Below are 16,055 nucleotides of genomic sequence, written 5' to 3' on the forward strand. Positions count from 1 at the left end.
AGTCTCCAGCAGGTCTGCAGAGTTGGGTATTTAAGGGAAGCCACATGCAGAGAGGAGCAAAAGTCTCACCTTGACGTGCTTAGCATGTCGCTCTCCGCAAGGAGAAACGTTACTTCATATATACCGGTCTGACGCCTCTCACCCAGCCAAACAAGAACTCACACTTTGCACTGATGAGGGGCAGTACCTCGAAACACAGTGTCTGCAAATTGAGTTTCTGGTCTTGGCTTTTATCCTATGTAAGGCAGCACTAGTCATCATAATGGGGGATACTCGCTTCGCTGCGACAATCAATGCACACGTGCAATGTCTTTCCGTTTTTAAACAATGCTCAGCAGTTTATTACTTCATAAACCGCATATGACCGGGTCCAACTCAGTGGCACGCCGACATACATATATATAATATTCACGAGCCAAGTGACACAAAGGCCCACTTGCTCCAGGTACAGCCTTCAGCAAGGTAATAACATAGCAATGTCCATATTAATGTCCATATAACACAGGGTATTACCTTTGCCGGGTTTAGCTGCTCAGTCCATTACTCCGCCACCACTGTGGCTTTGCGGCTTCCCAGGTAGGGGTCTCCAGCCGTCGTTCCCTCAAAGGCCACTGACATCCACACAGGATCCAGGCTCTGCCTTTCAGGACTCTTCCTCAAACCTCTGCCTTCCAAGGCCACTAGCATCCATACAGGATCCAGTCTTTGCCTTTCAGTCTGCCAGGCTTCACTCGGCCTCACTAGGCCTCACACGGTCGGTGTCCCACACACACGGGAACAGGCCTTACGCCTTTCTCACAGAACACACCTGTCTCCCATCAAGCAGGGTTTATATATGCATCCCATGCACACACACACACACATACTGACAGGACCTTGCTGATGTGACAGTCATGTGATCAGACAGACATTCTGTGCGTGCAGGACCTGTGCTATGTCACAGTCATGTGACCAGTCACCTGAGGGGGAAGGTACATGGTCAGGTAAAACACAACCTGGACCATTACCGTAATGCCAGCAAGTCGCTGCATTACACCTAAGTCATGTGACAAGGCTCGTTAAAGGGTCAATATTGACTTTTAGGATTGCAACTTCCAATTGGTGGCACTAGAGTTCTAGTTCTTTTACTGTCTGAAGACAATTTGCCAGAGGAACACAGACACACATGCCCCCACCAGATGCAGGATAGAAAATGCTAATATAAGCCTGATTCAGTAAGGTCGATGAAAACAAGCTGAGGGGGGGGGGCACTCTGTCATAACCCCTTCCCCTCTCAATTTGTGTACAGACTAGTGAACTCAACAGGTCGCTTGTCAAGTACACATAGACATAGCAGCCGGGACTCATGGATCCTCCTGTCTGGACAATCCATCAGCATTTTGGTGCTGACTGCCTCTTCTGGATATCATATGATGAAGTTGCATGGCTGAAGGTCCGGGCTCCATTTTGCATCCTCTTTGACTTAAACTCTGCTTCCTGCACCCACAAATCGGCACTGTAGATCTCCCACATCATTTCCTAGGACAATATCTGCAGGCAGGCCACTCATCACCCCAACCACACATTGCTTGACCCCAAAGCCAAAGTCCAGTTCTACATTTGCTTTTGGGATATTCCTCCATTGGCCTACAACTAATTCAATGGTAATCCCATGTCCTTGGTGTATTACCTCTGGCTGAACCACTCTGGGATCAGCTATGGTGAGAAATGACCCAGAATCACAAAAACCAAGAACTCTCCGACTGTCCAGCACAACCTCCTGTAAGTGCTTTCTTTGATGATTAGAGGAACTCATGGCTGTGGCCCGCACCCCATAAACCCCTAATGGTGAAACATGGGTGTCTGAGTCATTAGGCAAATCAACTTGGAGGGCTATCACCTCTTCCTCCATTGTATTTGGCTGAAAATAATTGATAGGCCGATTTGGTGCAGGGTCATTTCTCAATTGATCATGAGGGCAGGTGTCTTGCAGATGCCCAGGCTGCCCACATCAGTAACATCTGCGCTGTGTCGCACTCCTTCCCATTTGCATTCTGGGGAAGGAGGCAAGGGAACCTGAAAGCTGATATCCATGTGAAGGTGGTTGTTGGGGTTGAGGACGATTCCTCCACTGAATAGCTAGGCATGTGGCTTGCAGATGCCCACAACCAAAACACCTGCGCTCAACTATTTTCACTCCTTGTCACATTCCAGAGGATGAGGAAGGACTAGCTGGAAGGTGATTCATATTGGTATCAACAGGAGGCGGTGGTCTAGTGGGACAGCAAACCTTGGGGAATGGAGGACAAGGGACCACCGATGGTGGGGTGTTGGCAGTTTTTTCTCCATCCACCAATAGCTTTTTCCACTGAGGCTTGATGGTGAGAACCTCATCAGCTAGAGCGGCAGCTTGTTCTACTGTCGCTGGTTTTATCTCATGCACCTATTCCCTGATCTCAGTGGGGCATTTGACAAAGAACTGTTATGATATCCTAAGTTAAGGCACCCTCTCCCTCCAGTCAGCGATGACATGTCTGTTTGATCCTATGGGCATACATTTTAAAAGCGTCTTCCCCACTACAGGCTAACGAGCGGAACTGAGTCCTGTAAGTGTCTGGAGTAACCACATAATGTTCCAAGCTAGTTTCTTTAATATCCTCATATGCTCACGATTCCACTGAGGGTCCATAGCTCGATACGCTTCCTCAGCTCCACCCTCTAAGGGCCCCACCAGATGTCTCACCCGCTCCATTTCTGGAACTTCCATTAACTGACATTGATGTTCAAAGTCTTGGAAGAATCCCTCAATGTCCCCTGAAGCCTCATTAAATGGCTTAAAGTCCTTGCGGGACACTCTTGGGGCTTCCCTCATGGTGGATGTTGTGATTAATGTCTGCCTGGGGCTTCCAGCTGCTACCACAGCGAGCTGTCTTTCTTGAACTCTGCGAATGGCCTACCGTTCATCTTCAATGGTGGGTTCATCCCCAAGAAATGCCATCTCCTATTCATACCACGCAACCCACTGACTTTTCCGAGTATTTACCTCCAGGTCCCGTCTTTCCTCCAGTTGCTCTGAAAATCCCTCTCTTGTGGAATCTTAAAGGCTAGCTTCTTCCAAAGCCTCAATTGGTTGCTCTTTGGACAGTCCTTTGTAACTGACGCCTAATTCACGGGCCTTCGTTTGTAGATTCCCCACAATTTAATTTCTGTATCCTGAGGTTCTGGCTCCATTCGTTGTTGGGCCTCTGTTATCCATTCCCTCTGCTCTGATCCCACCGCTGCCAACCAGGTTGTGACGGAGTGTGAGACAGAGCAGGCACAGACAGCAGGCCGATGACCAATCCCACAACAACAAACGTAGCTATAGTTCCTTAGAGTCAGTAATACAGAAAAGTACAAATCCGGGGGTGCCACCCGGTAATCAAATGCCAAGTACAATGTAACAACAGTCTCAGACTAAGTCATCAAATCCAGCAGGGTGACAAGACATCACATTCTCATGTAGCAACTGCTCTCCATTCTCCAATAGTTCAACGGATCTCCAATAGTCCATACACGGCACCAGGATCTGGCCTCAGCAACAGATCCTAGCCCTTCACAAGACAGCATCAACTAACAAACAAAACGTAGATCAAAATTTAAAGAAAAAGACGTATAGCGAACATTAGGTAAAAATGTAATAAACTTTATTAGTACAGGTAACTATAAAAACAGTAGACATACAAAATCTCCAATGGCAATAATTACATCAGTGGTAGGCCAAATGAGGCACCACAGATAGACATCCACATGAGGAGAGAGCATATAGGTAAAGGTTTGGACAGTGGGGAGGAGTGTAAACTGCACCCACTCATACAAATAAACAAATGAATCCTATATATAGGCCACAAATAAGTATTAAAGTGCACAGTGCTAGTATAAATTCATATGAAAAACCGTCAAAAACCTAAATAGTTAGAATAGATATGTCCCAACTACTCACATGTGTAGATCAGTCTATGTTGCCACTGCCCCTACGCGCGTTTTGGCCACTTCTTTTTTCTTTAAATGTTGACGTTGAACAGCTTAATTTTGTCCTGATCTATAGACATTTATATGGATATGATCCTAGTGGTCAACCTTTGCTTGATTAACAAACAAAACATGTGTCTTATGGTTCTTCTCTTGCGATCAGCCCCCAGTTTGGGCAGAGATACACAAACCCCACCCCCTTAAACATGTACTACAGGTAACGAAAAATGAAGAATCTTCAAGAACTCCAGCCACCAGCAGGTCTGCAGAGTTGGGTATTTAAGGAAAGCCACATGCAGAGAGGAACAAAAGTTTCCTCACCTTGACGTGCTTAGCATGTCGCTCTCCGCAAGGAGAAACATTACTTGTTAGATACCGGTCTGACGCATCTCACCCAACCAAACAAGAGCTCACACTTTGCACTGACGAGGGGCAGCACCCCGAAACACAATGTCTGCAAATTGAGTTTCTGGTCTTGGCTTTTATCCTAAGTCATGTGACAAGGCTCGTTAAAGGGTCAATATTGACTTTTAGGATTGCTACTTCCAATAGGTGGCACTAGAGTTCTAGTTCTTTTCCTGTCTGAAGAGACAATTTGCGAGAGGTGTACAGACACACATGCCCCCACCAGATGCAGGACAGAAAAGGCTAATATAGGCCTGAGTCCAGTATGGTCCATGAAACAGTCTGAAGGGGGTTGGGGGAGGGGCACTCTGTCACAAACCCACCATATGTTATGGCTATGGAATAAAGTTTACATTTTGTGGGGTCTCAATTGAGACAATTGAGGAAGTATTTAAAAACAAAGTCACCTTAGACCCAATAATAAGTGTATTGGCGAATACAAAAGGGAATCAGTTCCAAATGATGGTGAAAAAGCCATAATTAGCTCAGAAACTGCTTTTAATAAATGGATCCCACCAGATATTCCTACAATGAAGGAATGGATCATAGATATAAATAGTAACTTACAACATGAACAGGTTTATTACTGTGATATACATAAAGTAAATACATTTGTTCAGACCTGGAGATTGTGCATTTAAAGAAACTGTAATGAATGGCAGAGCACTAATATGGGTAGTTAGGAAAAAAGAGGGTGGAGGGTTATTTTTTTGGTGTGGGAGAAGGTAGGTTGCAATACTCTTGTCTATATAGTGGATATATAAATATACAATCTGAAATGTTCAATGGTAATGTTAGATTGCTTTTAAGATACGAGACATCTTTTACCAACTGCATATACTTTAATTTTAATCTAAATTCTAAATTGCTTTCCCTTTCTAGTTTACTTATTTACTTTACTTTGAGTGTCTGTTATGTGCTTTCTTGTACAAAATATATGGTTACTCCCCGTGTAAGTTTTTTTGATGGACAACTAAAAGCGATTTCTGTTTAAAACATTTCCCACAGTCTAAACATGAATATTGCTTCTCTCCTGTGTGAATTCTGTGGTGTTTAACAAGACTTGATTTCTGAGAAAAACATTTCCCACATTCTGAACATGAAAAAGGTTTCTCCCCTGTGTGAGTTCTCTGATGGACAACTAAATCTGATTTCTGATTAAAACATTTCCCACATTCTGAACATGAAAAGGCCTTCTCCCCTCTATGAAATTTCTGATGTCTAGAAAAACATGATTTATCTGAAAAACATTTCCCACATTCTGAACATGAAAACGGTTTCTCCCCTGTGTGAATTCTTTGATGGACAACTAAATCAGATTTCTGATGAAAACATTTCTCACATTCTGAACATGAAAAGGCTTTCTCATCTCTGTGAAATTTCTGATGTCTAGAAAAATTTGATTTATCTGCAAAACATTTCCCACATTCTGAACACAAAAAAGGTTTCTCCCCTGTGTGAATTTTCTGATGGATAACGAAAGCTGATTTTAAATTAAAATACTTCCCACACTCTGAACACGAAAATGGCTTCTCCCCTGTGTGAGTTCTCTGATGTCTAACAAGAAGTGATTTATCTGTACATTTCCCACATTCTGAACATGAAAAAAGCATTTCTGCTGTTTGAAATCTTTGATGTCTAATAAAATTTGATTTGTTTGCGTAACATTTCCCACATTCTGAGCATGAAAAAGGTTTCTCCCCTGTGTGAGTTCTCTGATGGACAACTAAATCTGATTTCTGATGAAAACATTTCCCACATTCTGAACATGAAAAAGCCTTCTCCCCTGTGTGAAATTTCTGATGTCTAGTAAAATTTGATTTGCTTGCGTAACATTTCCCACATTCTGAACACGAATATGGCTTCTCCCCTGTATGAACGCTTTTATATCTAACAATCTCTGAATTCTGGATAAAATATTTCCCACACTGTGCACAAGAAAATCTTTTCTCCTTTGTGTGCGTTCTTTTATGAGTAACAAAAGACGTTTTGAGGGACAAACATTTTCTATTTTCTGCACATGAACATGGCGTCTTTGCTTTAAGAGCAGTTTGATTTGTAATGCCTCTTTCGTGATTTTCATTTTTCTTAATAGTCTGCGATGAATCGGAAGATAAGACCTGGTTAAAAGGATCAGATAATAGACCATTGGTGTGAAGGAATGATGGTATATCTGAGATAATGGCATTCACTTCAGTTATATTTTGTGTGATCTCATTGTCATCTGATTTAAAAATTGCAGCTGTCATTTGTCCCTCTGATCTTCTGGTGCAGTCATCTGCCAAGAAAAAAGATGATTACTTTTGAATAAAATATACGTGTATAACATTTCTAAAATATAGATAGAAATTGCAAGTTATGTAGAAAATTTCAATTATTTACCAAGAAAAAAAACAGCAGACAATCTTACATTAGACCTCAGAGCGGGAACGAGTAGAGGATGATGTTCCACCTTATTTGTTTGTTTGTTCTAAGTCTCAGAAAATGCCGACACAAAGGAAAAAAATTGAAATATTTCGAATTTTTTTTTCAGCACTTAAATAGAGAAATCACCATGATCAAGTTTTGGTATCGTCGTAACCAGACTGATGAGGGCAATTATGTCTCCAGCCATTTTTTACCGCAAAATGAACGCTGTAAAAGCAAAACCCAAAAAACAATTGCATTTTTTTCACCATTTCATCCCACTTAGATTTTTTTCCCCTGTTTTTCAGTACATTATATGGTAAAATGAATGGTGTCATTCAAAACTACAACTTGCCCCGCAAAAACACAAGCGCTAACACATCTATGTAGACAACAAAAAAAAAGTTATGGGTCTTGTAAGAAAACAAGGAAAACACAAAAGTGCAAAAAATGAAAAATACTCTACTAATTAAAGGGTTAACTTCATTTAGGCCACATTCGCATGTTCAGTATTTGGTCAGTATTTTACTTGAGTATTTATAAGCCAAAACCAAGAGTGGGTGAAAAATACAGAAGTGGTGCACGTATTTTTAACATACTTCTTCTCTAATTGTTACCCTTCTGATTTTGGCTTTCAAATATTGATGTAAAATACTGACCAAAAACTAAACGTGGACTTATTCTTCCAACAAAGGAGTACTTTCATTTTCTGGCCTCTCAGACTCAACCATGGATCGCTTCAGTACAAGTTCTTATATAATGGACATTTGTAGAATTCTTAACAGAGAAAATATATTTCCGGCTCTTGAAGGTAAAACTATCATATCTTTGTGTATTAATTACTATCCTTTACAATAATACTAATCTCCCTCATTTTTTACAGTGCCGAACTTCGGCTAAAACATTTAATTAATCGACTATCAGAAGAGAATAAATTCTGGGAATCAGATCTTGGATTTATCTTAAAGATTGTGAAATAATTGTAAATTCTGCTAATGTTCTTCTGTACGTCACATGAGAGAATGTTCCAATTTATGGTTGTTCACAGGTTGCTCCGTCCCCGGCTATTAGAGGTTCGGATATATTAAATATTCTAAATGTCTCATGTGTAACTCAGAGTTGGCATATCTCATATGTATTGGGACTGCCGGGAAATTAGGGAATTTTGGGAACCAGTTATCACAATTGTTGCTGAGAGGCTAAATATTTAATTTTTTTATAGGAGTCAAGATGGATTGTTGTTATGATCTGCTACAGGGACTAAGGAAAGACAGGAGAACTGTCCCTACAATAGAACTAAACTAGATCCCTACGATGTAACGGGGAACCTGATCCTGCGATCAGACCCGCTAAAGTCCTCGGCTAGTCTGTACGAAGACCTATAGATGTGAGGGAGGGATCCCTACAAGAACTAGGGACTGGGATAAGTTGGACACCTAGCAGAAATAGTAGCAGTCAAAGACAAACACACAACAAAAAGCATAGAGGTCAGAAGACCTAGCAAAACTAACAGAGAACGGCAACAGAGCACCAAGCTAGCTCAAGAGTAGTAAATACAATGAAGTCCAGCAAGACCAGGAGGGCGGAGCCGGATTAAATAGGCAAAAATGGTCATGTGACCAGCAAACTAAAAAAAAACTAACAGGAGAGTTCTAACAATTGTCCTACTAAGGATCTACCGTATTTTTCGGACTATAAGATGCACTTTTTTTCTCCAAAATTTTGGAGGAAAGTGGGGGGGTGCGTCTTATATTCCGAATATATACCCATATACACTGCTCAAAAAAATAAAGGGAACATTCAAATGACACATCCTAGATCTGAATGAATGAAATATTCTCATTGAATACTTTGTTCTGTACAAAGTTGAATGAATGAATTAACCAATGGAGGCCTGGATTTGGAGTCAACCCCAAAATTAAAGTGGAAAAACACACTACAGGCTGATCCAACTTTGATGTAATGTCCTTAAAACAAGTCAAGGGGCCCGCCCACTGGAAGTTGAGGGAGCAGGACGTGTCTTGGAGGAGCTCCCGCTGAGCCTTATCCTAAAGTGCATTTCAGGCTCCTTCTAACCTTTCCTTAGATCTCCTGACCTTTCAGTTCTTGAAGGAGAGTTCTCCCGGGTCCCACCAGCACTCTCTGGCGTGGGATACCGGAGCCTCAGAGAGTCCTGGCCTGCGTGCACCCGCCATCTTGGATTCGTGGAGACGCACCGCCGGAGCCTGCCTCCGCTCCTACTGCACTCCCCTGACAGGACTCTCTGCTAGCCAGGGGTAAGTGCTTCGGAACAGCACCCCCAAGTCACCTGCGAAGGGAAAACTTACCCTGCCTTCGTCCTCCGTGGGGTTCGGAAACATCGGGGCGGCCTGTGTCTAGTGTGCCGCGTCCTCCGTGAGGTCCTGCGGGGCTGAGGCTGGGACTGAGAGGCATTCTGGGCCCCCCCACCTTCCATCTTTGTGGAGGTCAGCAGTATCAAGATAAGCTGGTTAACCCTCAAGTGTCCGTCCTCCATTTGCTCATTATTTCAAAATTCCATGTAGTGGACATTTGTACTAAAACAACCATTTTCTTTATCATTTGCATCAAACGCCATCTTGTGGCCCACAGAAATACTGCAGTCTCAGTTCACTCACTATTTCTATTATACCGCCCAACTCTCCTTGGTCGTCTAATAATCTGACTTGACCTCATATACGCAATTTATTATTACTGGACATTAGACAACCGGCTCTGGATTCACTCCATTCCTTATCATGAAGTAACCACTATTTACGGGCCATGATTCTGTGAGTCTTCCGGTTCAGGCGCCGACCATGTGATCTCTGTTTACCTGCTCTTGCTCTCCCACCCTGTACATCTCCAAACTCCTAATTTTTGACCCCGCAGCTCAGAAATTTTTTGTAATTTTCACACAGCTGAAGGTCGTCTTCGAAAATTATCTTTGGCCTAAATGGACCGCTACCTTCTCTGTAGCGGGCAAAAACAATCTTCCTCTTCATATCATTCGGACTTCCCCAATCTTCATAATATGGCTCCTATCCCAGACCAAGAGGAACAGCACGTCCATCTTGAAGATGGAGGGGATCTACGTCAACCCCCTAAAACACCCCGCAATTCTACTTTGAGAAAAGGGGAATCACAAATGGACCCTTCGGAACTAGCGGCTGAGGTCACTGCTAGGCTACTTCCTGAAATCAAAATCATAATCCAATCCACACTAAATACTGCACTGATGGATCTTCAGACCAGACAGGAAGAACAAGCCGAACAGCTCACTGAGCTAGAATCACGAGTATCAAACATTGAAGATGATTCAAATGAGGACCACTCCAAAATAGTGGCTATGACTCATGAAAACTAAATTCTGAGAGACCGTATAGATGACCTTGAGAACCGCTCTCGCAGGAGCAACCTGCGTTTGGTGGGTCTACCTGAATCATATCAGCAGAACACTCTGAAGCCCTTATGTGAGAACAAAGTTCCAAAAGCCCTAAAATTATCTGAAGGTAAAAAGGTAGAAAGGGTCCACAGAATTGGTCCTCCACTCTCTGTCTCTGGAGCCAACAATACTACAAGGCCAAGACAAGTCATTATGAAATTCTTGGATTTCAATGATAAAGCTGACATTATCCGAGCCTGCAAACAATTAAACCACCCATTGATCATTCAAGGCCATAGAATCCTGCTTTTCGAAGACTACTCAATTGAAGTAACCAGGAAAAGGAAGGCCTTCAGCGCTTTATGCACCAGACTGCACAAAGAAAAAATCCGCTTTCAGCTACGCTACCCGGCTACTCTACTGCTGAAAGACACTGATGGCTCCTTCCGGGAATGTATCTCACCTGATAAGGCAGACTCTTTTGTCAACAGTCTCCTAGACCCTGGGGCCAGTCCTGAACAGACCCTCCAAGCAAAAACTGCCTCTAGTTCACGGTCCCCTAAGACAGAGGTCCCCAACCGCCGGTCCGCGGACCAGGACCGGGCCGTTGGGGTTTTTCAGCCGGTCCGCGGGGAGAGGGGGCCCCTCCAGCCTCCAGCAGGGCCGCCATCAGGGCATGACTGCCCTGACTCCAGTATGGGGCCCGGCCGGTAGGAGCCCCCTCGGAGCCCCCCTCTTGTGCGTCTCTCTCCTCATGGGGCCCCCGGCCGCATGCTAAGCGCCGGGTCCGGAACATCTTAGCGCTGCGCTGCTGCGGCAGCACCTTCATGATTCCCCTGACTTCCGGTCATGTGACGGCGCCGTCACATGGCCGGAAGTCAGGAGAACCTGGTGTCAGCGATTTGGACGAGCGCCAGGATTCTGCAGGGATCGCATGGGGGTAAGTATAACAAGTTTTATTTTTTTTTAAATACAATTAACTAGGAGTGGGGGGAATGGGAGATGCACATGGGGGGAGGGGAGAGATGAGAGATGCACATGGGGGAGGGGAGAGATGAGAGATCCACATGGGGGGGAGGGGAGAGATGAGAGATCCACATGGGGGGGAGGGGAGAGATGAGAGATGCACATGGGGGAGGGGAGAGATGAGAGATCCACATGGGGGGGAGGGGAGAGATGAGAGATGCACATGGGGGGAGGGGAGAGATGAGAGATGCACATGGGGGGAGGGGAGAGATGAGAGATGCACATGGGGGGAGGGGAGAGATGAGAGATGCACATGGGAGGGAGGGGAGAGATGAGAGATGCACGGGGGGGTGAGAGATGCACGGGGGGGGATGAGAGATGCACGGAGGGGGATGAGAGATGCACGGAGGGGGATGAGAGATGCACGGGGGTGAGCTGCACATGGGGGGGTTATGTTTACATAACTTTGTTGCCTTATGAAGGGCGGGGGGGGCCCCCAAAAATTTCTTGCACAGGGGCCCACTACAGTCTGTGTCTGCCCCTGGGATGAAGTAAATGCAGCTGAACAGCAGCTGTCAGGACAGCTGCCCTGTCCTGCTGCAGGGCGTGATGGGGCCTCAGTGATGCGGCTCCTGGCACAGCACATTATGTGGGGCTCCTGGCATAGCTCCTGGCGGGGACCTGGTCTACACTATATGATAAGTATGCACTAAACTCCAAATCCCTCCATTACCCCGCCCCCATATGACCAAAGCCCCGCCCACCCCACCCCCTCCTTGCTGGGCCATGGAAAAATGATCTTGCTTCAAGCCGGTCCCTGGTGCAAAAAAGGTTGGGGACCACTGCCCTAAGAGACCCACAAAACGAGGAGACAAAGGAGACCAAAGCTATAACAATCGCTGACTAAAGGAGGTTCTCCTTTTATACGCCTGATGGCCCTGGAGTGAAAGTCTTTTATGGAGGCAATTGGTTTAGAAAATTTTGATAAATTACGTCAATTAAGAGGGGAGTTAGGTTTGAATTTGAATCTTATTTTAAATTTAAATGTAATCTGTTATATTGCACACATGGTCGGGCAGAAGTGAAGCCCAGGAGATAGTCTTTTCCCTAGCGAGCAGTTAAAAATGTTTACTCTCTTGCTAGGTCAGTTCTTTAAAACATTTGTATATTGTTTTTTGAGTTTGTTTCACATGGTCGAGCTTTGCTCGTTAGTACGTAATTAACTACATGTCATCATTATTTTATAAGTTGTTCACCAAACATGTCTATCTTTACAGTCTTTGAATATGTGTATCGTATCTTGGAATGTTAAGGGTTTGCGCTCTCCCCAAAAATGGATGAAAGTCCTTACACATTTAAAACGTTTAAAGCCTGACATAGCCTTGCTGCAAGAAACGCATTTGCCTGAAGCAGATTTCCCCCGGATGAAGAAGTTATGGGTTGGTGGTATCTATGGTTCACTGTCCGTAGATAGAAAGGCTGGAGTCTTAATCCTTATTAATAAGCAGCTTATACATCAGGTCATAAGTCAGCAGCAGGATGGAGAAGGGAGGTTGATTCAATTAACATTATCTGCGTCTTGTGGAACCTTCTCTATCTACAATGTATATGCGCCTAATATAGGCAACAAACCTTTTTTTAAACAATTGGAGACTAGACTCCTATTTGACTCCAACCCTAACAAAATAATAGGTGGAGACTTTAACTCAGAGGTTTCAGTTCATGAGGATAGGAAAAACACTACTGGTACTCCGCAATCGGTTACCTCGCATGACAAAGCACTGGCACCTTTTTTGTCTAGTTGCCAATTAATTGATTCATGGAGGTTTTTGAACCCCAGTAATAGAGAATATACGCACTTCTCACACGCCAACGACTCTTGGTCCCGTATTGATTACTTTTTTGTATCTTCTCCTCTGTTGGCTAAATTGGTAACGGTGCAAATTGATGATATTGTTATTTCTGATCATGCTCCAGTGAGGTTGGAACTGTCAAGGGATTTCCCTCGGGGCCCAGACTTCTTGTGCAAATTTCCAGATTATTTTTGCAGACGACTCTTTTATTTCCTCTCTCAAGATTTGGTGGAACGAGTTCTTATCTGACAATTCGGCACACCAAGATAACCCCACATTATTATGGGAATCGGCCAAGGCGGTACTTAGAGGAAAAATTTTGGCATATACTTTTTCTCACAAAAAAAGGGTTATGAAAAAATATAGTGAACTGTCCTCTGAACTGAAACAAGCCTACACTACATTTCTTCTCGATCCTTCCCCTCTTAATAAAACACATTGGTCCCAAAAACAATCTGAATTCAATCAATATTCAGATATGAGAGAAAAATTCCATTTATCTCAAACAGAAGCGTTCTTTTATAGATTTGGTAACAAATCGGGGAGGATGATGGCCAATTTAGCTAAAGGTATGAGAAAGCCCAGGGAATTTTTCAATTAAGAAATAATAATGGGGTTATTCACATGGACCCTAAATCAATTAATGAGATTTTAGGCTCATTCTATAAGGACCTATATAAAAAACCAATACAAACCTTGCCCCTCTCTAATACACTCTTGGATTAGATCAAATTACCATTTTTTTCGGAGGAACATAAATCTATATTAAATAAACCTATTTCATTGGAGGAGATTACCACTACAATTAAAAATTTGAAACCAAACAAAGCCCCTGGACCTGATGGATACACTTCTGATTTCTTTAAATCCTTAACGAAAGAGGTGTCCCCGCTATTAGTACCGATCTTCAACAAGATAATTTGTGGCAATCCTATTTTTCCTTCCGCAAATATGGCTTATGTCAAATTATTACTAAAGCCAGACAAAGATCCATTATCCCCCAATTCATACAGACCGATTTCACTTACAAATATCGACATTAAGCTTTTATCCAAAATAATGGCTGATAGACTGGTCTCCATTCTACCCCACCTTATATCCCCTGCACAAGCAGGCTTTGTTAACCACTTCGCGCCAGAGCCTGTTTTTGCCTTCGTGACCGGGCCAATTTTTTCAATTCTGACCACTGTCACTTTATGAGGTAATTACTCTGGAACGCTTCAACGGATCCCCCTGATTCTGAGATTGTTTTTTTGTGACATATTGTACTTCATGATAGTGGTAAAATTTCTTCGATATCACTTGCGTTTATTTGTGAAAAAAATGGAAATTTGGCAAAAATTTGGAAAATTTAGCAATTTTCAAACTTTGAATTTTCATGCCCTTTAATCAGAGAGATATATCACACAAAATAGTTAATGAATAACATTTCCCACATGTCTACTTCACATCAGCACAATTTTGGAACCAAAATTTTTTTCTGTTAGGAAGCTATAAGGGTTAAAAGTTGACCAGCGATTTCTCATTTTTACAACAAAATTTACAAAAACATTTTTTTAGGGACCACATCTTATTTGAAGTGACTTTGAGGAGCCTTTATGACAGAAAATACCCAAAAGTGATACCATTCTAAAAACTGCACCCCTCAAGGTGCTCAAAACCACATTCAAGAAGTTTATTAACCCTTCAGGTGCTTCACAGGAATTTTTGAAATGTGGAAGAAAACAATGAACATTTAACTTTTTTTCACAAAACTGCTACTTTAGCCTCAAATTTTTAATTTTCACAAGGGCAGCCAGAAAAAATAGACCCCAAAATGTGTTGTGCAATTTCTCCTGAGCACGCTGATACCCCATATGTGGTGCAAAGCCACTGTTTGGGCGCACGGCATGGCTCGGAAGGTAAGGAGCGCCATTTGACTTTTGGAATGGAAATTTGACTGGAATCGATAGCGGACGCCATGTTGCATTTGGAGAGCCCCTGAGGTGCCTAAACAGAGGAAACTCCCAACAAGTCACCCCATTTTGGAAACTAGACCCCTCAAGGAACTTATCTAGATGTGTGGTGAGCACCTTGAACCCCCAGGGGCTTCACACAATTTTATAATGTTGAAGGGTGAAAATAAAAAAAAACATTTTTATCACAAAACTGCTACTTTAGCCTCAAATTTTTAATTTTCACAAGGGCAGCCAGAAAAAATGGACCCCAAAATGTGTTGTGCAATTTCTCCCGAGCACGCTGATACCCCATATGTGGTGCAAAGCCACTGTTTGGGCGCACGGCATGGCTCGGAAGGTAAGGAGCGCCATTTGACTTTTGGAATGGAAATTTGACTGGAATCGATAGCGGACGCCATGTTGCATTTGGAGAGCCCCTGAGGTGCCTAAACAGAGGAAACCCCCAACAAGTCACCCCATTTTGGAAACTAGACCCCTCAAGGAACTTATCTAGATGTGTGGTGAGCACCTTGAACCCCCAGGGGCTTCACACAATTTTATAATGTTGAAGGGTGAAAATAAAAAAACACATTTTTAAACACAAAACTGCTACTTTAGCCTCAAATTTTTAATTTTCACAAGGGCAGCCAGAAAAAATGGACCCCAAAATGTGTTGTGCAATTTCTCCTGAGCACGCTGATACCCAATATGTGGTGCAAAGCCACTGTTTGGGCGCACGGCATGGCTCGGAAGGTAAGGAGCGCCATTTGACTTTTGGAATGGAAATTTGACTGGAATGGATAGCGGACGCCATGTTGCATTTGGAGAGCCCCTGAGGTGCCTAAACAGAGGAAACCCACAACAAGTGACCGAATTTTACAATCTACTCCTCTGTATAAATTAATCTAGTGGTGGGAAAATAAGTAGGTAAATGGTCACTAAACCCATAGATGAATTCCCACAGAGGTGTCATTTCCATAATGGGGTCACTTCAGGGGGGATTATGCTGTTCTGGCACTTTTCAGAGTACCAGAGCTAAAGAATCCCCCCTGAAGTGACCCCATTTTGGAAATGACACCCCTCTGGGAATTCATCTATGGGTTTAGTGACCATTTT

General features: G+C 43.3%; 1 protein-coding gene across 2 annotated transcripts in view; it reads right to left on the bottom strand.

Annotated features, from left to right (window-relative positions):
- Positions 1-3,643: 3,643 nt before the first annotated feature.
- LOC141270640 (uncharacterized) overlaps positions 3,644-16,055 on the bottom strand; it is a 37,461-nt gene continuing 25,049 nt past the window's right edge. For both annotated transcript variants that reach the window (XM_073680725.1, XM_073680724.1), the window contains one exon: positions 3,644-6,673. In XM_073680725.1, coding sequence (XP_073536826.1) covers positions 5,337-6,673 — 1,337 coding nt within the window. In that variant the 3' untranslated portion in view covers positions 3,644-5,336. The remainder of the gene's footprint in view (positions 6,674-16,055) is intronic.

Source organism: Phyllobates terribilis, unplaced genomic scaffold (assembly GCF_046119375.1).
Source record: "Phyllobates terribilis strain yellow unplaced genomic scaffold, ASM4611937v1 Scaffold_5__5_contigs__length_657084704, whole genome shotgun sequence".
NCBI classification, from domain to species: Eukaryota; Metazoa; Chordata; class Amphibia; order Anura; family Dendrobatidae; genus Phyllobates; species Phyllobates terribilis.